Raw genomic sequence first — 25802 nt, forward strand, 5'->3', positions numbered from 1 at the left:
AATAACGAGAAAAGATCGCGTAATAACGAGAAAAGATCTCGTAATAACGCGATAACATCGCGTAATAACGAGAAAAGATCTCGTAATAACGAGATAATATTTAATTTTTTTATGGCACTAATCTGCTGCCGTAGAATGAAGACCAGCAAGTCTGTTTACGTACATTTTCCACAGTAAAAAGCTTTTACTTGTCTTTACCCATATCACCAAGTGTTCACTAATACCTTTTTTAATCCTGGTAAGGGAAAGAATGAACAGTTTAGGCCAGTCACCAAGTCAAGAACACACATATTCCTCAACACACTTTCTTCACACAAGTCTTTGATGTACGGCTAATTTACAGTCTTACTAGCAGAATCGTTATATTATGAAAATATCCAACGTAAGGTATATGAATTGAATTAGATTTGCACCGACTTTAAAAGTGTGCTAATGATATATGTCAAGTAACAAATAACTCGCCAAGATGAGGTACATGTAGGCCCATCCTATTTCATCACTGGCTCAAATAGACTTGGTGAAAGGCCAAGTTTAATCTTACATTGTTTCTGTAGGGACATGTTTAACATACATCAGAAACTTTATATACAAATCACAACAACTTTTATAACCTTGTCTTAAGATTCAAAGGCCCTTTCACCCACGGCTTCAAATCATATTTCACTTTTCTCAGACCAAGTAGACGCAATCGTTGATTATTTGCAATACAGTTAACCCGACCACAAAAGGCAGGAATGCACACTGCAGTTATACTAAATCAATAGAAAAATAATGAAATACAAATTTCACCAATAAACTGAAACATTGTCGATCAATCAGTCAGTTTTCGAGAACTTGGAGAGTGTCTCCGAGATTCGGTGCCTCAGAACTTACAAAACATATGTCATGGCTCTTGTCACCTGACCACAATCATGTCTATGAACTAAAGATAAAGAGTAAGGAGATCAGAATTTCACTGCTGGGACCCTGCCGATGTCTGCTTGCCATTCAGCTGGCAGCGCATCACATCACACAAACACTATTTCACTAAGAATATTGCACAAGTTATGATAAGAGGCCACGGGGTCCACATGGGCGGTACACTTGTTCTTCGACCACATTCTCGGGAGTAGATTTCTCCCCCTGGGGAGGCCCAGCATGAGCATTGGGGGCAAAATCAATGGCAAAGTCATCTTGGATTGCAGGCAAGACAGAAGGGGGAGGCTGATCAGCTAGTGCCACCTGTGCATAATCCCTTGAACTACCAACAGCAGTGGCACTTCCCAGCTCATCCGTGTCTCCTGATGTGTTTGCATCAAAACTCTCTCTTGAATTGACTTCAGTCTCTGCTTCGTCTGGTATTATGCATGGAGGATGACCTCTGCTACTGTCTGGTATTATGCATGGAGGATGACCTCTGCTACTGTCATCTTTCACATCGACAGGAACGGAGATATCATCCTCCCTCGAACCTGATGGCTCACTACACGCACTATCGTTCTTAAAAACAGACATCGGGATTTCCCGTTTCTTCATCTCATTTGGCGCTGAAAAGAAACGATACATCATTGGTCAAAGCTGCACCATTTAAGAGTGATTTTCAGATCATTTCGGTTGTTAAAGGATTAACAGAAAGTATGTCAAGTGAAAAGCTATACTGAGAGCAAATGACATCATGTGCACATTACAACCTGCCAGACCTCATACACCAAGTATCAATAGCCTTTCAAAACTGCATATGATTTCAACTGTGTTTATTTGAAGTGTAAAAGCTACGTACAAATCTTGATCTGAACAACTCCAAGAGCGTAACAACCGCTGGAATCCATGGCCGACTCCGAACTCATTCCCCCAGTCTCCTCATCACCAGACTCCTCACCAGTGGCCATGGCTCCCGAGTGGACTCCACTGGTGTTGGAAGAGTTACTCAGGTTCATATCTCTGGCTTGCAATGGGGAAGGTGTCTCGTTGTAATCCGGATTCCTCTGCGCCGTCCTCAGTTCTTGATCCAGAAGACTCTCATTGGAATTTTCTCGAGGTAATCCAGCATATTGGTCACATGGATCACTTTCATCTTCGTGAAGGTCAACCTGAAGGACAAAGACAGAACAAATCAAGTTGTTTAGGTCTCGCCTCCTTACAGAGAGTTCTCCTCCTTTTTACAGGCGTATCCTGCCTGAACAAGATGTACTCTGTTGGGCACATCATTGAACATTCCATCAATGTTTCAGACCAATAAGCAAGACCTGTATTTCAGCATATAAGTTTATTTCGGCACGGCTTTTCAAAAAATTCAAGACATATATACTTGTACAATAGATCGATGGTAACACATACCTTTACAGCTGGAGTTCGTTTAATTTTTACTGCTTCCTTTGTCTTTTTATGTCTTCTAATGCCAAAAATGCTGAAAGAAAGAAGATAGAATATGGTCAGCATTCAGAAAGGCTCAAAGATCTGGAGTTAACCACAGTGAAATATGTGATACCACATACCTTTTTTCAAACGGAACCAATAGTTAATACTCACCTCTTTTTCTAACTATTGGTTCCGTTGAAAAAAGGTATGTGGTATCACATATTTCACTGTGGTTTAAAAACACTGACGCCACCTTTTGGCTCCCACCTTATCTTGAGGCATATTCTGAATGCTCACATGACCTGTAGCTGCTATATCTTGCTACTGTGCATGATTTTTTTCCATAAAACAAATCAAACAGAAATCTGCCCATTGTCAACTTGAGAGTATTTTTCATCTCTTGCTTCCTGAATTAAAGGTTTACTTACATAGCAACCACAATGAGCCCTAAGAAGGCAAGGCAGCCTACGCCAACACCCACAATAACTCCGACATCTGGAAAATGGGATTTCAAACTGTTAATACACCTGAAGGAAACTCAATGTTACAAAAGCATACAATTGTTCAGAAATTCACTAACCTAATAGTAATAGGTGACTCGAGCAACACAGCCAGGCTTTGTCAGTGTTTCTTCCTCAATCCTCATGAGCATTGATTCATGGTTAGGCACCAGTCAGGTTAACTGGCCTTGGCAACAGAGTAGGATCCTATTAAAGATACATGTCCTCTTGGATAGGGTATGAAGTGCTGTTCCAATCATGAGTCAGACACTACTCAACTATCAAACTGTGCCACCTCTATCTACAATGTTGAATGTAACTTACCTGTTTGATGATCAGCAGTAGCAACGAAAACATCCATCCATTCAGGGCTCCTGCCACCTGAACTGCTCACAGCCTCGGCTTGGACCATATAACGTGAGCCAGGATGATCAACAGGGTAGAAGTGGGGTTGGCTGAACTCGCCTTCGCTGATGTTGATCGACCGACTTTCACCTGAATAAAACCAAGATAACAAAAAATCATGAGAAATGAATCCTTCCATCCTCTCCTTATTGCAGGTCGAAGCTAAGTCCAACTGAATCAAGGAGACAACAACACTGGAAGAAACTTGCAGAAGGCAGAAGAATCAATGGCTGATATGAATAAAGTCTAGCAAATGCTTTTACTTCAGTTTTGTACAGAAAGGCCTGGTGTAAATGTACATGAAGTTTCAGATAAAAGCATTTGCTAGTCTTTATTCATATCACCCATTATCAGTAGTTATTGTTACATGACAGTCGATGCTCCATTCCAATGTAGAAAGTTTGTTGTTATATTGATAATAAAATAGAGAAAGATTGTATGAATGTGTTCTGTTGGCCATTCTTCTACAGTGTCCCGACTCTCCCTGTTGAAGAACCCTATCTCATGTGCGGAGTCACAACCATTTCGGGGGAGATATTCCCAGGTATGTCGTCATCTTCAATGTGCAAGTGTAGCTTTGCTACGTCACTTAGCATAAGGTTTCCCATAGGGTTGTTCACCCTTTGTTGACAATCTGCCAAGTAACCGCATTCAAAATAAACAAGTGAATGCATTCAAGGAGTCCTCACCTGAACAAGTGACATTGTTCGATGTTCGACAAAGCATGCCCTCAACGCGGATGACTTTTGCTAGGGTTACTTCACAAGGATACTCGTCGACTTGCACCTGGACCTTTTTGGGTTCGGGTCTCAGATTTAAATTTGGTGGTACAGTTGGCACTGCAAGTTATCAAATACAACGCAAGTTGACTCATCATTTGAATTAACATCATCTTCACCACTTGCAATCATGGTGGTGATTGTGCTGGTAAGGTGAAATTGATTTGACCCGATTTCAACCAGATCAAGAGACTGAAAACGTTCAATTATCAAGGATTCATACAGCTCAGCTTTGATATCACTGTGGAACTGACTATCAGCTTTCAAGATCTTGTTCACCACATTTGACTGTAAGAGTCAAGTGATGACCACTTGCACCTGATCTCACCGCTAAGCACGAAATTGGAATGCTAACCAAAAAGTTTTCTAGTCTTTAGCGCACCAGAAGACTAAATCTATCATGTGGTTGATAACCGAAAAGCCAGTGCCACCTTAGGAGATTTGCACGCACGGAACAGGTTAAACCCACCTTCATTTTGTTTGTAAATACATCGACTCCACTTGACGAGGCCCGGTTTACCAGGTGTTGGTCGAACCAGGCCTATCTTGTAGATGTTGCCATTATCAACACGCACCAAGCGCTTGGCTGCAGGTACGGTTAATGTCTTCAGTGGAGACTGGAAAGATGTTATAAATCACTGAAGCCAGGGGAATTCTGCTAACATGTTCACACAGTAGGACCATCAAGGCGAGCTTTTTCATAAAATGCGACATTGGTAAAATGCTCCAATGCCTCTTCTTTGGCATTCACCCTTAGGAGATTAGGCATGTCACTGTGGAGTCTACCATACCACCATATCGGACCCCCCGACTGGGCACCAATCGGCTATATTCACCAAGGCTTGAGCTTGGGGGAGAGACCCAAGTTTAACCTATGTACTGCCCACTTCGATGGGTTATTTTGCTTGCTAGGCATAAGTACAAGATAAGAGGAACCTTGGTTTTAGATCCCATTCAAAAAACTCGAAACAATCTCCCAGATAATTTTGAGGGGAAAATGCCAGCTGAGTCAAAACATGTACGTACCATTTTGCTACATTCTTTATCCTGTCCTTCCTCACAATATATGATGAGGACATCTTCGCCATCCATCTCACTAGGAATCTCCCAGGTAACGTTGACGTAATCATCATTCTGATCCCTGATGGCTTCCACGAAGACGAATGGAGCTGAAACTAGAAACGCTGTGCATGATTAATACCTTGACACCACGCTACTTTGACTGGTCAATATTGTCCGTCTATAATAGATCATATTTGCTTGCTTATGGCACTGCATGGTAGTGTAGTGCACAGTGCAGTATTATTGTAGCGAAATTCCTCTGTTGATATTTATGTTGTGCACGTGCTTCACGCGCATGGCTCATTTGAATATTTACGTGACCTGTGACCTCATCTTTTGGAACTTTGCCATGGTCATAGATTTGCGAAACTTCCGAACAGTGTCAATATTTGCATTTTTACGTACAGAAAACGTAAGTATTTTAATAGAAACTTATAGGTTTGTGTCTTTTCATCGGTAAGAATATGTGTGTGTATGATTTTTGTCCCTTCGTACAAATTTCATTGTGTTTTTACGGGTTTAACATTTGACAGTTCGCACCGCTGTTTATGGAAATGAGGTAGAGTGCTCATTCTGTCTTTTGACTGAAATTCGGGTCAAAATTGTAGGGGTTTGAGTACTTCTTAGTTATTTTCACCCTTGGGGTTAAATTCTTATCATATTCAGATATTGTTTCTGGTCTGGTTTAATTTAATGAATACGGTTTCCCAATTTATATGAGGTTTGTTTCTGGTTCACGATCTTCAATGTTGACATTTCGTCGATGTAAATTCAGCGCATTGATCCTCGCGCTGTGTGAGAAGTTTAAAATAGTTCTTGGTGTAATCTGAATATATTTCATTAGGTTGACGAAGTGTTTAGATACTTATTGTAATGTCAGTTTGTGACCTGGGGTGAGAATTTCGAGGGTTTTTGATAGATGATACAATTATTTTGGGCGTGAAAGGGTAGGCTCTCTTTCTGTGTTACATTCAGTGTGTAAGTGTACATTTTTACGTGACGTCACCAAGGTAGTGCGGTTTTAGCGTCGGCGGGGTATTTAAACTGGTTGATGACGTCGCGCAAGGAGAGTCTGGAACAGAGGTCCGACTCGGTACGTTTCGGTGAGAGCGCGTTGTGCGGTGTTTGGGTTTATTTAAATCGGGAACAGAGTTTGAGGGGGTTTTGAGAAGATTCTTTGGATTTACCGAGTCGTTTTAGCAGAAATCGAATAGAATTGCCTTTAGTATTTGTACCATTTTGTAAATGAATTTGTATATAATGAATGATGAATCTTGTCTAAATAATTGAGATGAAATATGAAATATTAATTACCAAGATATTTTAGTCCCTTGTTCTTATTCACGTGGTTTAGTTTAGTGTTTTGTGTTCTTTTAACGAACCCCAACTCTTTCGCCTCTATATAGAAACTGGTGAGATTTTATTAATTCCCTTAATACGGGTGGTGGCAGCAAAAACTCTAAAAGGCCATCCAGTGACAGTCGCGACGCCCTCTACGGAATTAGCGAGAGTTACATTATAGCATGATGGTGTGGTGTGGTGTAGTGTGGTGTGGTGTGGTGTGGTGTGGTGTGGTGTGGTGTGGTGTGGTGTGGTGTGGTGTGGTGTGGTATTGTGGTGTGGTGTGGTGTGGTGTAACAGGTGCCATCGTTTCTTTACCAAATTAGCAGGCCAGTGGCAGTCGATATTTCAAGACATGTTTTAATACAAATGAGTTCCAAATTCAGTTATCATATGAGAGAATCCTTCTGAGACACTGCACACTTAATGAGATAACCTTTGACCTACGTTCGTGGTCTCTCTCCATTTGTACAGTTGTCGGTTCAAGAGAAGTATTCCTTCCCAGGGACGTGGACATGGTTTCTAGTTTGATGACGTAGGACTTGTCATCCTTGAGCACATAACTGTACATGATCTGATCGGCTGGGAGTTGGCGCGTCTTGGGTAATGACCGCTTTTGTACACCCGACATGTCGGCGATAACAATGCTCACTTTTATCGTAATGTTACCATTGCGCTTTATTTCAGGGATTTTCTGAAAAATAAAGGCCATGCCTAGATTACCCTTGTATTCAACAGAATCTCCAACAATATCATCTTCTGAAAAGCACTGGATGCATTGCAATCCTGTCTGGATGCCATGGCCGCCAACAGGCAGCGCTGCTGTTCAGGAGCACATCTGGTAACCCAACTGTTTATTAATAACAAGGAGTTTGTCCATGTTTGTACCTTGAGCCTAACTTTGGACACCATTTGTACCTTGTACAGTTCAACATCAACCCCTGGCAAGTTAAAGAGTAAACTTCAACTATGAAAGCAACGAAGTGATCTTACGTACCTTCCAGAAGAGAGTGACCTTCTTTTCACCACCGCCATACTGCTCAATATCAGTCGCGATGAGCTGAGGATTCTCTGCTGGGACTGAAACAACCAAATAGAAAACCATCAGTTTGTCTCGACAAATCCAAGGTGGATATCCTCCCCATAGCAGGCCTTTCGCTCCTTGAATAAACCAAAACAGATTTCGAGGAGGGATCCAAAGAGGTGCAAAAAGTGATCTGAATCTTCTTCTTCTTCTTCTTCTTCAGCGTTCGCTCTGCACTTGGAGGGGTCATTCTCCTAGGAGCAATCCTCCTCCAAGGCGGGATGAGCGTATCCTGCGTGCCACTACGGTTAGGCGCCAATTGGGTTTATTGGCCTAGTGGTCCGACTTTGGCGAGAGAGATAGAGTCCACGCAAGCTACTCATGTTTCTCACTTGGTGGGACTTAGCTTGCCCTGGCATAGACACCAGGTACAAGGAACCTCGGTTTTGAGTCTCATTCGAAGGACTGTGAAGAGCCAGGAATTTTAGTTCCTTGAAAGCCACGCCGGTTCATCCAGACATACAATCCTGGGTTCTCCCCGGGATCGAACCCGGGCCCTATTGCGTGGTGGCCAGCAGTGTAAACCACTAGGCCATGAGGCTCCTTATCTGAATCTTATATGTGGCAATTTGCTAAGAGCTGGTAAATACACAGGTATCTTACTGGGCATACAAGACATCAGTGACATGGGAATCTTTCTAGAGGAGAGGATATTGCTAAGGAAAGTGAACAGTCCATTGTTTCTACTCAGTCACCAACTCACCATCAGGAGGCATGATCACGGTTGAAGCGGTCGGATCACTTTCAAAGCCGGCATATTTTGGGCTGGCGGTGATTTGAGCAGTATACTCGCCATGAGGGATCAGGTCTGACACCATCAGCGAGGTTGTGCTCAACTTCGTGAAGGTAAGCTGTAACCAAAGGAGTTGGTGAAAATCAATGTGACATGCACGATGTGCAGAAACTGTTTGCACAAATTGAGTAAAGTGTTATGAAAAGGTACTTTATTTCTCAACTCCAATCAGACTTCTGCTGTGACATACGATGACCATCATTTCTGAGCAATACTTGACCACTTTAAGATACGAAAACTGTCATTTCTTCTGTCTGATGCTGTCAACGGTTGTGCACCAAGTTGCCAATTCAATTTGTAAACTACAACCCGGCCAACATGCACTCAGCAATAATTGTCTCAAGTATTGATGTTTCAGTTCTATCATTCAACACCAGGAGGACCCCAATCAAATGAACCAAACATAAATAACACAGATAACTGCGCAATGTTATTAAGCCTTTTGTTATGGAACTAATTCATTGGCAAATGATGGACAGCTAACAAAAGGCCAACAGCTCTCAAATATCTCAACATACATGCACTATATGATATGGACATCCGGTGCCCAACTGTATATAGCAGCCAAACAGGCCATGTGTTGCTACTTTTCTATTGATGTCAATAGTGGTCTTTAGAGATCAATGACGAACCATAAATGACATGCCAACTGTTGTCCTCCCCTAGTCTAGATTCTCACATGACATTCAACACTGTACATGGGACACAATATCACCAGCCAGAGTGGAATGAAAACACTTTCATTTTCAGCCATTTCTGCCAAAAGTATATTGGGCCAATAGTTTTAGACATTCCACATTTTGCTGGCTAGCAGTTAATCAGACGAGGGGGCAAGCATTCCTTCCAGGTCACATTGCTAGGCATGAGACTCCCACAGAAAACCAAACACTAGATAACGTGGAAAATACCAAATTTATGACATTTATGTAACAAATCTACAATGGTATCAAAAAATTGACCCAATTTCCAAGCCATGTATGTTATCATCATGAATTCTATTTAACATTCATCTACACCAGAACACACTATGTGCATAGCATCAACAGTGCATACTCTGGTCAACTGCTCATAGTACACATTCATCTACATCAGAACACAATATGTGCATAGCATAATCTGGTCAACTGCTCATAGTACAGATCTGCATGCAATTGACCAACATCATGAATTCTCCCCAAAACATGGCCTCAGTACAAAATACCTTTGACATGTTTGATATGAACTCCATGTAATCTTATGATGGTATAGGTTTGTTTGTAGGTTCAGCTTGGCATGAGAAACAATAGTGTTCGTGTGCGTCTCAGAGCTTTCCTGGAGGTCAGACATTGAGAGCACAATGCACTTCTAATGGCAAGAACTTTACAAGTACTAACTACCTGTTCTATTCATTAGCCTAATTGCCAGATATATTGCACAGATATTTTTCTGAATTGACATTGGAATGGGTTTTTTCCATTGGTAATGTTTGATGGGGTTTGAACCAAGGTCCTCTAGACTGCAGGATATCAAACTGAAATGTGGGAACACATCTTTCCAAATTGTAACAAAAGACTAATCTGCTCCGATTTGCTCAGGCAGGCAGATCGGACCTTCCTGCTCAGGCTAAGCACTAATTCTCATATTGAGGATGGGTTTCATGCAAGCACGAAGGAACAAACAAGAGCAAGCATACAATCTGGGATTCATGCAAACGCAAATCGTATATCAACTGGTGATAAAAAACAGTTAACATTGCAACGCTTGACAGAACAAACACAAGTCATTCAGCATTATTTAACTCGGTTACGCACCAATAATCAGGCTCTCAGTAAAAGCACTCGGCAAGAAGAATATACAGGACATATCAACTCATTAAAGATTGTGTGTGAATTGAATCTTACTGAATACCACACAGCCACATGACTGTGGGGACTTTGGCTTTGGCAGATTTTCACAAGAAGGAAGTTGTCATGCGATCAGTAGGTCACTGCAGGCCACCATTATCTTCCAGCTTGACAGTGCTGATAAAGAAATGATTGTAATGTCATCGCCCACAACATTCACATTTATCATTCTTTGCATTATGAATAAAGCCAGTGGATTGCTTGGGTAAACTTCTGCTAAAAAAAAGTGCACTATTGCCAAATATTTGCCAACTGCATGAAATCCCTGAACAGGGACGTGAGGTGTTGAGAGTTGGTTTAAACATGTTGAAGGCAGATAAGGTGTAAGGCGTCCCCGCAAAGAGATTTGAAATACCTGGTCGGAAAAGTGTCCAGTGTGCCGCAGCAGCACTCTGGAATGACCTCCCTAGTAATATTCGAAATGCGGACTCCATCACAACTTTTAAGACACTCCTGAAGACCCACCTTTTTCAACAACATTACGAACATTAGAATTGTTTATTGTTGTCAAAGACTATATACTTCTTATAGAGACTCTGTTTTTGTTAAGCGCCTTTGAACGGCCCAATATAGGACTGATAAGGGCGCTATATAAATGTGATACATAGATAGATAGATAGATAGAAAAGAAGTTGTGCAAGGACAACTATTTGTGTTCGTTTTATCAATTTGGTGCAGGCAAACTGACAGCCATTTCGAAAAAAGTAATCAAACTTCAAATACAGACACATCATGAGACATCCAAACTGACTAGATAACAAATTCATGCTGTGCGCATTGTTCCGAGTTCAGGGTCTCTTGAAATGTTTAAAAGTCCTGAGATATTCCTTTTAAGCAACACTTCTTTCTGGTTTCTAGCAAAGAGATTGTTTCATTTGATGAGAAAGGCCAATCCGCATTACGGGCCTTATACAAGTCAGGCAAGGGGTTTTCTGTTAGAACCAGCAGGACATATCAACATCTTCATGCCATACAGCGGCTCCACCTAATGGAGAATGAGGGAAGCAAACAATACTTATTTTACAACTTATTAACACGCATTAACTCATTCAGCACCACAGAACTGGAATAAATTACCTAGGGTCATTGTGCTCACCTGATACACATCTTGAAGTAAGGTATGTGAATTCATTCTGACTACAAGAATGTCATCAAATGAACCTCTGGTTTAGAAATAATGACAATGCATCTTGCATTAGAGCCACTGTTTCTGTCAAAAGTTAACAATGACGGACGCTGCACTTTCATATGGCCTCACTGTCCTGGCAAGGTAAACATGAAATCAGAGCCAGGCAAAAGAGTTATAAAATTGTAAAGAAATGGTGGCAAACTGTTAAGTTTTTTTCACTGACACACTTCATGTAAAAAGCATAAAGGAAGTTATAAAAAACATAATCCATAATAAACAAGGTAATGAATGAGTTAATTGACAATCAGGTAAATCAAGCAATGTTATTCCCGAAGCATGTGTTGAATCCAGACCTGTGCATTTCATTTACAACTACTTTTTCTGATGCAATCATAATTGATGTGGGCAGCTTGATTGATAGGCATAATCAGGCAGGCCATGCCAAAACACATGCTCATAGCAACAGCTACCCATGGCAATAGGTCGGCGATGCTGAGTCATGCCCATAGCAACAGCTACCCATGGCAATAGGTCGGCCATGCTGAGTCATGCCCATAGCAACAGCTACCCATGGCAATAGGTCGGCCATGCTGAGTCATGCCCATAGCAACAGCTACCCATGGCAATAGGTCGGCCATGCTGAGTCATGCCCATAGCAACAGCTACCCATGGCAATAGGTCGGCCATGCTGAGTCATGCCCATAGCAACAGCTGCCCATGGCAATAGGTCGGCCATGCTGAGTCATGCCCATAGCAACAACAGTCCTAATCATGAAGCTACTTAAAACATACCGCACTGGATCTGAGGAATGATCACAACTGACCAGTGACACTAACTAGCTCTGGGCTGGCAACCCTGTGTACATTCACTGTGCATATTCACTGTGCATATTCACTGTGCATATTCAATGTGTACATAAGGCAACTAATTCTCCCAACAGGTTACAGCGGGAAACGCATCTTGTGTTAACTGTGCAACGTGAGAGGCCTTTTCCACATTTATCATAAACATTACAGGTCATTCTTAAGCTGTGATAGGGGTTTGAATACAATGTATTTATATGTTACTAATCTTGGTTTGAAAGGTTTCCTACAGTTTAGGTGTTACTGGATTCAACAGTGGATGGGAGTCAAGTTAAAGGCAAACTGCACTCGTGTATTTCAACGTACATACGATGCAGTTTTACCTCTACTTCAAAAGAAATGTTAGTTGGACCTGAAACGTTCTATGCCACCATAACGAGACTAGAGTGTGGCGAGACTCTATAGAGTGTGGCGGAGAAGACAGAAACCTCTCTTGATTTTAGCAATAGTAATGAACATGGCCGAATACATCAAGTATAGATTCTATCCCTTAATTCATCCAAAATGTGTGCTGGTATAGGATACATGTATAGGGACCAGTACTCTCTCTATACATGCTTGGCGATAATCATAGACTACATCAGGTCAAAGCCTAGAGATACTTGACAGCAAGTACCACAAACGTTAAGGAAGAGGGCATGATGGGAAGCCACAGCAAAAGCCTTTAACACAGACAGCTCTTGATGTTCTTGCAAGAATCCGATTCTCTTGTTTGCCCCCCCCCCCCATCACTCAACAGCCAAAACCATTACCAAAGCAGTGCCATCTGGAAAGTGCCCCACAACCATGCAACAATTACACACCAACCAAAATCGGCATGAGATTGGGTTGAGGGTCTCCCAACATGTTATTGAGTACTCATGGGGCTTTTGCCACGTTATGGTTTCATAGATACGCACAATACAAGGTTAAAGGAAGTTAAACCGAAGCCAATCAACAAGCAGCAGACTACAAAATACCTTATGATCGAAATTAGTGGCACTTAATGTAACGGTGTACAGAAGTTCATGGGTGGCATGCGCCTTTTGCCACCTCAATACCACCAACCTTGGGTCAGTGACATTTGGCCGAGATAACTTGACTGGGGAGGGTTTCACTGAAAATGAAAGAAGAGCAAAGCAATTATTTGACAACGTAAGATACGGTTGTTCAGGAAATGACAGTCCCTTTTGGCTTGAATTCTGGAGTACATTCCCAGCCAGCAGTTGAGTTTCCCATACTGAGGGACTGCCTTCAACTAGCACTCCCTGTCAGCAGTTACTGAGAAAGGGAGTGGAAACACTAGACATGCCTGGGTCTTTACAGAAACATCCTGGATGCTTCCCTACTCCAGAGTCCAAAGAAAAAGAAACATTCTTCCTGTTCACAGATAGTGAGTTTACCTGATGATGAAATTGCTTTGCATTAAATTCAATGTCGTAGAGAACTTTTCCTCCAAACATGCGCCATTTTTTATCAGGCTTCCAAGATGATTTAACTGATCTACTATTAACAATAGCTGCTGTGATTGATGGCACTGGAACAGGCCTCACTGCAATGAAGTAGGTAAAAATGATAAAAAATGACAATTTATTAAAACAAGAGCTACGCAGAGTGAGCACATTATACGCCTGCCATAAGAGTAAAGGGTGGTTGGTCAGGATGAAAAGTGTGTGAAGTAGCAGGTAAGCGGAAAATGGAAACAGGTCTTCGTGACCTTGACCTTTGACCTTTTGACCTCCAAATTAATAGGCTTCTTGGAGCCTATACTAGTGCCCTGCAAACCAGGTTTGGTGACTATACATGATGTAGAATTTCAGTAATCGCGTGGACAATGAAAAGTTAACGGCCCGACGGACGGACAGACGGACCCCGAGCGCCATACCATAATACGCTCCGGAGCGGGCTTACAAAAAGATTGTTCCATGAAGGCCGATCACCTCACCTCTTTGAGCCAGGTCAACCCTGTACACAGCTGACGAGTTCCCAAATGCGTCATTCCAGCATTCAGCCTTGATGCACGTGTAGTTCGGTGGTTTTCTGCCACTTAAATCTCGATAAACCTTCCGAGGAACCTTACACGTATTTGTTGAAGTGTTCATGTCACATTTTGTAAACGGCATACTGTTGCTGCACCTGCAAAAAGCACCTGGTTAGACAGAGGTTTGCTTATCCAATGCTACGACGAGAAAAGTCTAAATTATTAAAATCAACCTCACATTCGATTGTTAACAGTCAAGATTCGTTAACATAGTCACGCCTTTATTCACAGAATTCTCCCGAACCCATCCACTTGGCCTCTGCTTTACCAGTTACCATTGTTTGCACCAGACAAGAGAGGGTGTCACAGTAAAACATCACTCCAATTTCAGACAAATCACACAAAATGTTACAGAATACACATAATATCAAAATAATTCTGCATCAACAATAGGAGCGAAGTTCATTTGAGGAGAACAAAACCGACAGCTCCTACTGGATCATTCATCGAACCAAGAGGCCATGTCCACTGGCACCATGTTGGAAAGAAAACTTGCTCTTCAAGCCAATGACAGAGGGACAAACTTGCCGAATCTATGAGGGAATTAGCCAGGGTTAAAGGTATAGAAGAAGTAATTGTCATGCTATTACAAGATGTTAGAATTAGCACCCTGATTGGCCACCGTCAGTAGAAACTGATGTAGTAAGCCCCCTAAATGGTCACAGCCTGCAGCGCAGGTTTCTGGAGGCGGTATACGTGAAGGAGGGTTGTCCCGGGAGATCACCACTCTGCCACCTGGCGGTCATGCAGGACATTAGATACAACACATTATGTATCAATGTGAAGCTTTATACATGAATCAAACATTTACAGTTGATGTTAGGAAGAAATGTCATGTGTTAGTTTTGATGCCTCTGTTTTGCAGTGGTAAGCACTACAATCCAAGCCTCCTGTTGTAGGAGCATGAACTGAGCAAGCGAGAGCTGCATCTGGCTGTATATACCTCACCCGATTGGGAGTCCCTGAATACTCGCAGTACTAGCATATCTGCAGCTGCATGGGGTCACATAAAAGCTGAACATTCCACCTCTTTACATAAGCTATAGTCAGCACATACATATGAGCACGTGAGCAAACATGCACCCAGAACCATCAACCAAACTGTCTGTCAACAAGTGATATCATGTACTTACCTTTTACCAGTCACAGCAACACTGGAGCGTATAACAGGATAGTATATGAACTAGAATTGTCAGTTGAGTCTGCAGGCATACTCTGAAGTCTCCGCCACGGCGTTCTGAATGCGCATGTGCAGTCAGTGCGAACATCGTCTTGGTTCCCTCGGCTGTTCCTAGGAGGCGTGCTATTCCTGCCCTCTAGGAACAGCCGAGGGAACCAAGACGTGCGAGTAACGTTCCGAGTGCTCATTGCCGCAAAAACAATCTACGAAACTACAATGTATTCCGTGCTCAAAGTGCTCGAATAACGACGTACTGCCGACGTGGACTTGGAATAATAAATGAACTCGCCGTACGTAAGAGCAGAATATTTTATCAATGTGCGGTTTTCTCGAAACTTCGTGTCAAATCTTGACAAAATTGCGACAATTGAAATCCACCCACAAGCACTACAACGTGTACACACGCATAGGCACATCGGCGCCCTAGGCCGAGGTTGATTTTGCCGAGAAAGTTTCCTAGCTAACCCAAGAGTCTCCTCTCACGGCCACTACGTGCCGTGGCGGAGACTAATAACATATGTAAAACATAATGATATCAGAAAACAAACAGTTATGATACTCATGACCCACACTTGTATTTGTCAGTGCCTCAAACGTACCTCGGTGTAATTCAAAGGAGAGGTGTCTCAAGAACCTTGTCTGCTCATGAACTAATCTTCAAAATCTAAACATTGACATTGGCAGGAAGCGAAAAACCCATGGTCCAGCAATGTTAACTAGCCATAGCCCGAGTGATAGTGCACATACTGAGCTCTAACATCAACCTTCTGGGATCTGTGGTCACTCACCTCCAATTAAACCAGATCTGGCATTTTGTCAGCAGACGCACATCAGTGTCTCGCCGATCATGAGTGTATGCATTCTGTTGGTCAATCGTGGGAGATATAATGATGGTCAAATTCTCCCAGTTGTAGACGAGAACAGCATCCTGGTTTGTTAAGTTTAGAAATGGTTTCATCGGCTTCTCTGAAAGTAACAGACATCCCATCAATACGAGAGGAATAAGACTGAATACATGAAGTCATGAAAACATTATGACAACGCGCCGAGCAAGAGAAAGTCTTTTCATTGAATCATTTTAACAACAATGTATTCCATGGTGGTTTGAGCAATGTATAAACAGATTAAAGACTTCACACCATGATACTGATTAAAAAGTAGTGTTTCTGCTCGGCCATTTTAGAAGGGAGCTGCACACTGCCCTTCTCCTCTCAGCTGATTTGCACCCTGCCTTCTCAACTGCCCACAAGTCATCCCAGATTTGCCCTGCGTCCTGCCCTCTTTGCCGGCACTTCTCCACTGCCCACAAGCTATCCCAGATTTCTGGCAGACTTTCATTTCTGGCCATATCATCAGCACAAAAGGCAAAGATTGACTCTGGAGATTATACTACTTGGAAGTTCACAATTTAGGTCACGACTGATAAATCATGGTGAGAATTTCTGCCAGATAACAACGGAATACTACACTAACTAGACCAGTTCTATCCGCAACAGAGTGCCCCATTTCTGTAAATCATCCAGATTTCAAGGAGCAGGAAATTCACTTGAGAAAACCAGAACAGTGATGAGTTGTGAGAGGTGGCAGGAATAATACAGGCTTCCCAATGGGGGGGGGGGGATGGAAGGAACCTCTCAGCCTTGCCACATACAACCAGACGGATTAAGCCCAACAAGGGGGTAACCGGAAAAATGCCGACCGACCGACCGACCGACTGACCGACTGACCTGCCAACCTACCGTCATATGCAGTATCCCTTTCGCTTCTCTATAGCACATGTATCTGTGTAGTGCCCAGCGCAATGGACGTGATGGAGTCCGACGTGTCTGACAGCAGCATCTCCAGTCAACTATACCGGGAAAACGAGCCCACGCGGTAAGGAACTGATAACGATACTCTAAAGATATGCTTTGTCTACATGGTCGGTGGATATAAAAACATGATTTGGGCCTAGTATATGCACTGTAGTTTTTCTACTCGAGTGTCTCGACCGATGCAATGCATGAACTGCAACGCGCAACATGCATTTGTTGTCATTTGACCAGCTTACGTGCGCTTGTTTACAATTTCATTTCATATGACCTGCTATCGTGGATTGGATATATCACATTGACTTGTGAGTAGGTTGGCAGGTCAGTCGGTCGGTCGGTCGGTCGGCGTTTTTCCGGTTACCCAACAAGGGTGACGTGTCACATATGCCATGTATACCACCAGTCAACTGGCATCTGTGGTACAGGAAGTAGGTCAAGCAGCTGTTTTGGCTTCTCAAATGAACTTGACCACAGTCTCTGGCACGTCTGGTACAGCGACCTCACAAGTAACTTAAGAGTTAAGCTTCAGGTTTTACATGAATTACTGGTGAGTATACTAAAATAAACCCTAGATATATCAGCTGGTTACACTTCACAAACTAATACAAACATAAATATGTTTTTAAACTCATCAAAGCAAATGACAATTGTGTTATCCTTGACACCACTAAACATTTATGACCTTGTTAACCTGAGCTCACATTCAGTTTGGCACTTTTTATTTAATACAGTGCAAACGTATCAAAGCATTGCTTTAGTTATTTGAATGGCTCCCAAAGTAAGCATGTTCACCAGGAGATGCTGGAAGTTGCAACAGTCTTACCGCTAACTTGTAACCACACTGTACTGATCAGGACGCCGGTGTAGAGGGGGCCGTAGCGACATATATAGACACCACATTGACTCTTCTTCACATGAGCCATTTCAAACCCAATCACGTCTTCAGATATTGGCTTGATTTTTATCTGTTCCTCAGGAATTTTTAGTTCTTGTCGAGTTGAATTGTAATAAATAACACGATAAATGGCAGGAAAGTGATGATTCATGGATTTGAGAGATTTAGTTGAAATGCCTGTAGCATTACAAATGCCATAGACAGCTCAGATGAACCACAAAGAACCAAGAGCCCACAGGGACATCAATGGCACACAGCTGTTTATCCCATTTAGACATGGTAAACTCATCTGCCCAAAGAATATAATTTTGTTTTCAACTTCGGTCAATGTAAGTGCAGTTTGGGCCTTGGAGGAGGCATCACGGTTTGTAAGTTGTAAGTGAAGCACTGTTGGGATAGGAGTGACCCTAAGGCCAAGGGCGGGAAAGATGGCTTCCGTGAGCGCAGTTAAGGTGTACAGTGAGGAGATGTTACTGCTAATAACACGCAATTGACGAGTTAGGAACAGCAGCAGTTTCTACTGGCTTACCACCGACATATAATGTCCTGGTGCTGATCAGGACTGCCTTCCCACCGGGCTGATAGTAGCAGATATACCAACCAAACTGACTTCGATGCACTTTAGGTATTGTAAATTCAATAGCGTTTGAAGACATTTTTTGTGTATGTTTGTTTATTCTTTCGGTGGCATTTGTATTGGTATGAATTATAAAAAGAGAATCATGCACTGATGGAATTCTCAGTTTTTGATGTAGACGTAGCCTTATTGTTACAAATATCACATTTGGAGGCATCCCAGACACCTATCACTGTTGTCCCTATGCCGACAAGGTTCCCGCCATGGAGGTAGAGCTCAGAAACAGGATAGAACGCATGCATGATAGATATCAAGAGTAACCATAACCAACACATGGGGGGAGGGGGGAAGAACATTTTATTAGCTACTTCTCAGAGAAATAATGAGCTTTCTTGAAATCCCGTCTGGTGCTGATGGGAATTCTCCAAAGAAAACATGCAAATGATTTCTTTAGAGGAATAGTGGTAGGAAAGTCTGAGAAACAACTAACAACAAAGTTTCTTGGACTTTCTCCAAATTGATTTCCAACTATCACACACACATAGGTGGCGTTCATTGTTGAAGAGATCAATTTGGAGAAAACATACAAACAAATGAACACAAAGATCTTACCACCAACATTAATCCATCTATCACATATTTTAAACTTGTCTTTATAAAAGCATTTATATTTCCCATACTGGCTTTTCGAAATGTTTTTGATCGTGAAGCGTGCTGCCGTTTTGGAAATAGGTACAATTGACTCAGCTGGCAGAGCAGTACCATTAAAGTCTTTGATGACCAGATCACTAGCATTGAAGTCTCTTTGTGATGTTATTGATGGACTGGTCACATTACACACTCCTACAGCTGTGCTTCCAGCTATTGCGCTGTAAGGATCATCACCTAGCATCCACAGTTCTGAAAAGCAATGTAAGAGAGGGGGTGTTTGTTAGCTCAGTTTGTAGGATCACCTTGCTATTCTTCTTCTTCAGCATACGCTCTGCACTTGGAGGTGATTTTCTCCAGGGAGTATTCCTCCTCCAAGGCGGGATAAGCATGATATACGGTTTATTGGCCTAGTGAATACGACTTGGAGAGAGGTTGAGTCCACGAAAGCTACTGACGTTTCCCACTTGGTGAAACACAATCCTTGATTCTCCCCAGAGTTGAACCTGCCATACCTGGGCCCTTTTGCGTGGTAGTCAGCAGTCTTAACCACTAGGCTATGAGGTTCCCTACTCTTGCTATTGATACCGCTGACCACCCATCCAAACCTGGACAGGCCTATCATGCCATTCTGGACATCAGTGGAATGATAAAGAGGCCACTTGGAGACATAGAAAAGCTGGAAGCAGTCTACCAATGCCATAATCATCTACAGCTTCCATTCCAGGCCTACTATAGGCTAGCAGAGGGTTCGAGTTCATTTCAAGCTGTCACAAGCTGTCATAATTCTACACGTCTATTAACAATCATGGACCTCTCTCATGCTATCTGTGGCAGCCTATGTTTTGGTTTTTAGAAATGTGTCTTCATTTTACACGTCAAAGATATGCAGAACTCAGGTGGGACTAAAAAAGAACAGGAGAAAAGACTGTATCCAGGAAAAGGTATGCTGAATACAAGGTGATAATATCATCTTTATGGATATTAAAATGCCCAGAAAACTATAACATCAAATACTATGAGAAAAATGCCACCCAGGGTAATGATCAAAAGTAGATTTCCGATTCATACCACCAACGATGTCATCACCATCTGAAAAATGATATCATAAAGGTGTCTAACTGGTACACATGTATGGTGTTGAGGAAAAAGAGACATTTCTCACCGAGTCTAAGCCTAATCCATTTTGTCAAATCACATCTTCAGCAAAGCTACGATGAACTGTAAAAAAGCCGTGTAATGTTTGCATGGGACGTGCAAGACAACAAGTAAGAGTGTACTGTAAAACAGCCACATTTGTGACCCGTCACAGCAAAAGCAGGCGCATGTCGCTCTCAGCTTGGCAGGTTGAGACAGACTGTTTGTTCATTTGTCTGTTGTCTGCCTTTTGTGAAATATGAGTACATCAATTTCTTCCAATATCTCCTGGTGTCATTTAAGCTCATCTTCTGTGCGACATGCGCCTGGTTTTGCTGTGAGGGGTCACATTTTCTGAAGGGTGAGTTATAGGTTTTACATGCACAGGGGCATTTGATATGTAACATATGATATAATTGGACATGAGGTGACAGGTGGTATCAATGGCCAGACAGGAGCCAGCTTAAATCTTGGCCTGTTTCCTCAACTACACAACAGTCACCGCCTCCCCCCTACTCTCTAACGAAATCATTTCCAATGACCTCCAGTCTAAGTAAATGTCAGTATACTACAGCCCCCCCCCCTTCCCTCCCCACTCTAATAATGATATATGTCCATTTCAAATCAAATATTTTCACTATTAAAGAGTGCCTTCACATGATTTAGATCTATAGAATATGGAAATGAATATGTTCAGAGTACATTCATGGAGTATGACGAGAGTGAAGAAGGGTCACGATTTATACAGAGGATGTTATTGTTAAGACGCTCGTCCAAGTGTGGTTTCATTTTAGCTCTTTTCTCTCCCAGTGACCTTTTATTCCTAGCAGAACCTGAAACACAGTCAGAGAATACAACATTGCGTGCCCCAGAAATAAAAACACCACAATATCTGATAATGATTAGCTGGAGAAATGTAGCAAGCCTCAACAGCCATGAAATGGACTTTATTTTCTACATGTTGATTTCTTAAAGATCATTATGCTTTGTTTACAAGTTGCATAATCTAGGTTGACTTGTTCCGTGCTTCAGAGTGACCCCATATTATGTGACCCGCTCTACCAAAACTAGGCGCTTGTCGCATCTGAACTTGACAGGTTGATACGGGCTTGTTGTTCATTTCCCTATTGTAGACCTTTTGTGAAATGTGACCAAATCAGTTTGTAATAGATTTCACAAACGGTCTACAATAGGGAAATGAACAACAAGTCCGTATCTGGTATCAACCTGTCGAGTTCAGATGCGACAAGCGCCTAGTTTTGGTAGAGCGAGTCACATATGTGACCCATTCTAGCAAAACCAGTCGCATGTCGCTAATAAGATGAGCCTACGATGACACCTGGAGATAATAGAAGAAATTGATGTTGTCAGACTTCACAAAAGGCAGACAATAGTGAAATGAACAAACAGTCCGTCTCAACCTGCCAAGCTCAGAGGGACATGCGACTGGTTTTGCTGGAACGGGTCACATATATAACTAATTTCAGATTTCCTTACACTTCACGATATTGGGCTGGTAACATAACAACATGAACAAGTTTGCCCTCAGGTCATTCAATGGAAAGTGCTCCTGTTCCAGTCTTATTGACACTGGAGCATATCTGACATTGCTGATGGGAGCAGTACCTAGTCCATCTCTTGAACTGCAAACTTACCTCCTTTTCTCATGCCAAAAAATCCTTGAGCCCCAGGAATGATGACCGCCAACATCAACACGCCACACACAAACACCCATGTCCACGACATGATTCACTTTGAACCAATGTTCAATACAAGCAAGTCTAGATAAGATACATCAACTATCCCTTATCTACCACAGGAGACAGTAAGTATACACTATGTATCCTGTTAGGTGTATCACCGGTATCCCATCTGTCACCTCATCAGCCTTTATGATACTGTTGTGAACACACAGTAAAATTTCACTGCATTCAAATCATATCACAATGTAAATCCAGACAAGCCAGCAATGGGGTGCCCAGTGATAGATGTCCATAAGTGTCATCACGGTAACCGATAAACAGCTCTGAGTAAATCACTATTTATAAGGAGTGTAGTATCCAGCAGGAAATAAATGAAAATTCATGATGTGGCACACACTCTGAAAGGATAATAAGTAGAGCATAGTTAGTGTTAGTAAACTGTAATACCGGTAATAAAAACAAAGCTTTTCAAATATATATTAACCTGCCACTGTACCTGATAGAGTCATACATCAACTTGCCTAGAGTTGAGTGGTGAATCTAAAATTTATGCAGAGTGAAAATGAAAGGTTGAGGATTTAATCAAGTTACCATCATTGGCTTGTGGTATTCGACTCGATGACTCGACGACGCGATGACTCGATGACGCGATCAAGTTGGAATCTTTTTAAAGAATATCACTGCCTGGACTGTAATTTATACATAGAATCATAAGTGGAGGAAAATAAAAAAGAACTGATCATTACCAACCCCTTTCCAGCTGTTTTCACCGTATCTAATCCGACCATTTTTCGTTTCCTACAAGTTCGCATTTTTGATAAAACCATGCGCCATGTTGCTATGCAAGCTTACCGTCAATACAGCTGAATACACCTAAATATAGCTGGTTCAGATCAACCTCCTACCCAGGTTCTTTACGAGCAGAAATTCCAATGTTAAAATGACACGCGAGTTCCTGGAGACAAGGTTGGCTCTGGATATCCGTTCAGCACGGCAATATTAAATGTCCTATACACCTTTCCAGAAATGGGGCGCTGAGTGTCCGAAATAGTGATGTCATAAGGGGAAACTAGGCCTGTGGTGGAGGGACAAAGGAGATAGTCATGGTTGACCAACACACTTGGATGCCTTTAATGACGGACAAGGGGGAAAAAGTTAGTTCCAATGCAAGCCACCAATTTCGGAAAGCATGTATAGGGGCTGATGTATTGGGGGGGGGGGGGGGGGGGGGCAGATGTCAAGGGGCGGAAGAGGGACTGAGTGACTGAGTCTAAAAAACTGCACATATGCGAAATTCCGATTGTTGACAGACTACCACATGACATCTGACATTGGCCACTAGAAGCTTGTTTGTCAATTAAATCTCCGGTCATTTTGCATGCTATGAAACTTCCGCGAGTCCTTTAAATATCAAAATCAATCGCGGGGACCAATCTTCAGTGGCCATGGCTGGGGGGGGGGGGGGGGGGGCACATCCTTCTACATACCGTAGCTGGGTATGGGAAGGCCGAGCTAAAACCTCTGCTGTTGCAGCGGTAGCCCGGAGACCAGGACCATGGGATTCCGTATTTTAACAAAAATCCATAGCAACGATCGCGTCATCGAGCCATCGCGTCGTCGAGTCATCGAGTCGAATACCACAAGCCGGTGATTTGCAAAAGGGCGCCTCTTCATAGGATGGAATGCACTTTAGGATGCACTTATACAGAGTGACCCCCTCCCTGGACCCCTCCGGTCCATTAGTGAGAGAGAGATGACTAGGAAGTGACTAAGTTCTTATGCTGGTTACTCCAAGCTGAGCAATACTGCTTGTTTAGTAGTTTAGAAACTCAGTAACAGAACTGGACCTGGAACTGAGTGACAGAACTGGACCTGGAACTGAGTGTGAGGTACCAAGCGACTCAAAATAAAAAGTGCCACGTTCCCTATCTTGGCAAAAGACTTTTCTTCAGTAGATGCCAAAATAGTAAATAAATATAGCACTGAGGGCAGAGTTTAACATTCATTCACCATCCCAAAACCAGACAACTAAAAACAAAAGGACAACCATAAGCCATAAGGGCGGCTGTTATAAAACGCGGATTCCGCGGAAATCCGCGGAAAAATCTAACTTGGCTACAGGGTGGCTACCTGAACCGCAGGTGAGAGTTTTTCATATTAATAGTGTGCATTGTTGTGCGCAAGAAGTACTCCTGGTGACAAGGTCTTCGGGAATCCCCGTTATATGGTGCGCTGTATGCGCCGTAAATCACAAGCACCTTGTACAGTAGTTCGAAATAAACTTATACTCTAGGACGGGCCGCGAAGTAAGTTTTTGTGATTGCTAAAAATAGACTCCAATGTGCTGTCGCATATATGGTTGGTTAGGTTCGAGCTGCAAGGAGATTGTCCTAAAACATTTTCGTAGACCAGAAGGCAGAATTCAGTTCGTCATCGACCCTATATTTGAAGGAGGCATACCGTAACGTACATCAATCCGGGCATCAATCACACTTGAAAGCAGCCTCGTAATATGTTCCGTTAGGGAATCAGGAACCACGGTGGTGTCGAAGATAACATGCAAAGTTTATCAACACCAAGAAAAAAAGAGGGAAGAGTCGATCGGAATGGCATGAATGGCGCTCCAGAGGATTAAAATATGACCGATGAAATATGCAGATAACTGGTAGTTCTTGCCTCCGATTTATGATTTATGTTGTTATTTGTATAATTATCATTAAATATTATGCGCGTATTTACTGGCGGCTTTGTGATTTTTCCGCGGATTTCCGCGGAATCCGCGTTTCATAACAGCCGCCATAAGGGAAGGACAACAGCGTCCCAGGGAGTCGGTCTTCGTTGATTGTTCAGCTTCCCAATCCACGAGATAACAAGCAGCCAACAGAACGGAGAACCAAACCATCTTCATCTCGTGCAATACTTATAAAAAGTGCATCCTCAGTCAAGCGCTTGTTTCAATCGAATGGCTTTTTTGATCAAACACTGAAACAGAAGTCGCCGGACGAGTTTTCAGGGGAATCACCAGGCATTTGCTTCCGGGCGACGACTGCGTCGATTTTGGGAGCTTGGTCCAGTAGGCCTACACTGAATGAGATCCACAAATACAGACAACAACACATGGTATAATGTCTATACATACCACTTCAAATACTAGATATCGACTAAATCAGTAAATTGGAGAGAGAGTCACGGCCCGAGCAGCAATCTCAATATCGTCGAGAATTGCAATGTCTCATATGGCAAGCCAAAGCGGAATTTATTCAAGACTTTAGAATAACCATTCAAGAAGTTAAATATAAGTTCAAGAAGGAAATATATGTTCAAGACTAAAATATGTTCAACCTTGAATCAAATGTTTTCAACCTTAAATAAAATATGTTCAACCTTGAACAAAATATGTTCAACCTTGAATAAAATATGTCCAACCTTGAACAAAATATATTCAACCTTGAACAAAATATATTCAAGACTCACGTGACCATATTCAAGACTCACGTGACCATATTCAAGACGCACGTGACCACAAAATTGATGACGTAGAGCGTAGAATCTGTGGTACTTCTGATGCGTTCTGTTTCACGACGTGATTGATTGCCTGTATAGCCTTAACACTCAAACATGTCAAAAGACAACGAGAATCCGATACAGTGGTAT

General features: G+C 42.4%; 1 protein-coding gene across 7 annotated transcripts; it reads right to left on the reverse strand.

The window, feature by feature from the left end:
• Window positions 1-25372, reverse strand: LOC135494440 (uncharacterized). Of its 7 annotated transcripts, none has more exons than XM_064782405.1 (18): window positions 25288-25372; window positions 22101-22546; window positions 19273-19560; window positions 16166-16343; window positions 15331-15351; window positions 14102-14292; window positions 13560-13708; window positions 8212-8359; window positions 7422-7504; window positions 6872-7118; window positions 5048-5196; window positions 4491-4638; window positions 3932-4081; window positions 3162-3332; window positions 2766-2832; window positions 2317-2386; window positions 1760-2069; window positions 1-1526 (listed from the first exon to the last, which is right to left on the reverse strand). In XM_064782405.1, exons 2-18 carry the CDS (start codon window positions 22189-22191, stop codon window positions 1045-1047), a joined length of 2943 nt encoding a protein of 980 aa, XP_064638475.1. In that variant the 5' UTR covers window positions 22192-22546; window positions 25288-25372; the 3' UTR covers window positions 1-1044. The 7 variants fall into 7 exon arrangements, with proteins under 7 accessions (XP_064638475.1, XP_064638477.1, XP_064638479.1 ...); XM_064782407.1 differs by lacking the exon at window positions 25288-25372 and adding an exon at window positions 22899-23373; XM_064782409.1 differs by lacking the exons at window positions 13560-13708; window positions 25288-25372 and adding exons at window positions 13137-13273; window positions 22895-23373.
• Window positions 25373-25802: the final 430 nt, after the last annotated feature.

Source organism: Lineus longissimus, chromosome 10 (genome assembly GCF_910592395.1).
Source record: "Lineus longissimus chromosome 10, tnLinLong1.2, whole genome shotgun sequence".
NCBI classification, from domain to species: domain Eukaryota; kingdom Metazoa; phylum Nemertea; class Pilidiophora; order Heteronemertea; family Lineidae; genus Lineus; species Lineus longissimus.

What these genes read in the sequence shown, in the direction of transcription:
- LOC135494440 (XM_064782405.1), bottom strand. Translation starts at nt 22,191, where the DNA reads ATGTCGTGGACATGGGTGTTTGTGTGTGGCGTGTTGATGTTGGCGGTC. An exon ending in TAGATGGATTAATGTTGGTG is followed by an intron (nt 16,344 to 19,272) that starts GTAAGATCTTTG and finishes TGTTACTTTCAG; the next exon opens with AGAAGCCGATGAAACCATTT. An exon ending in CAAAGCAATTTCATCATCAG is followed by an intron (nt 8,360 to 13,559) that starts GTAAACTCACTA and finishes CTTTGGTTACAG; the next exon opens with CTTACCTTCACGAAGTTGAG.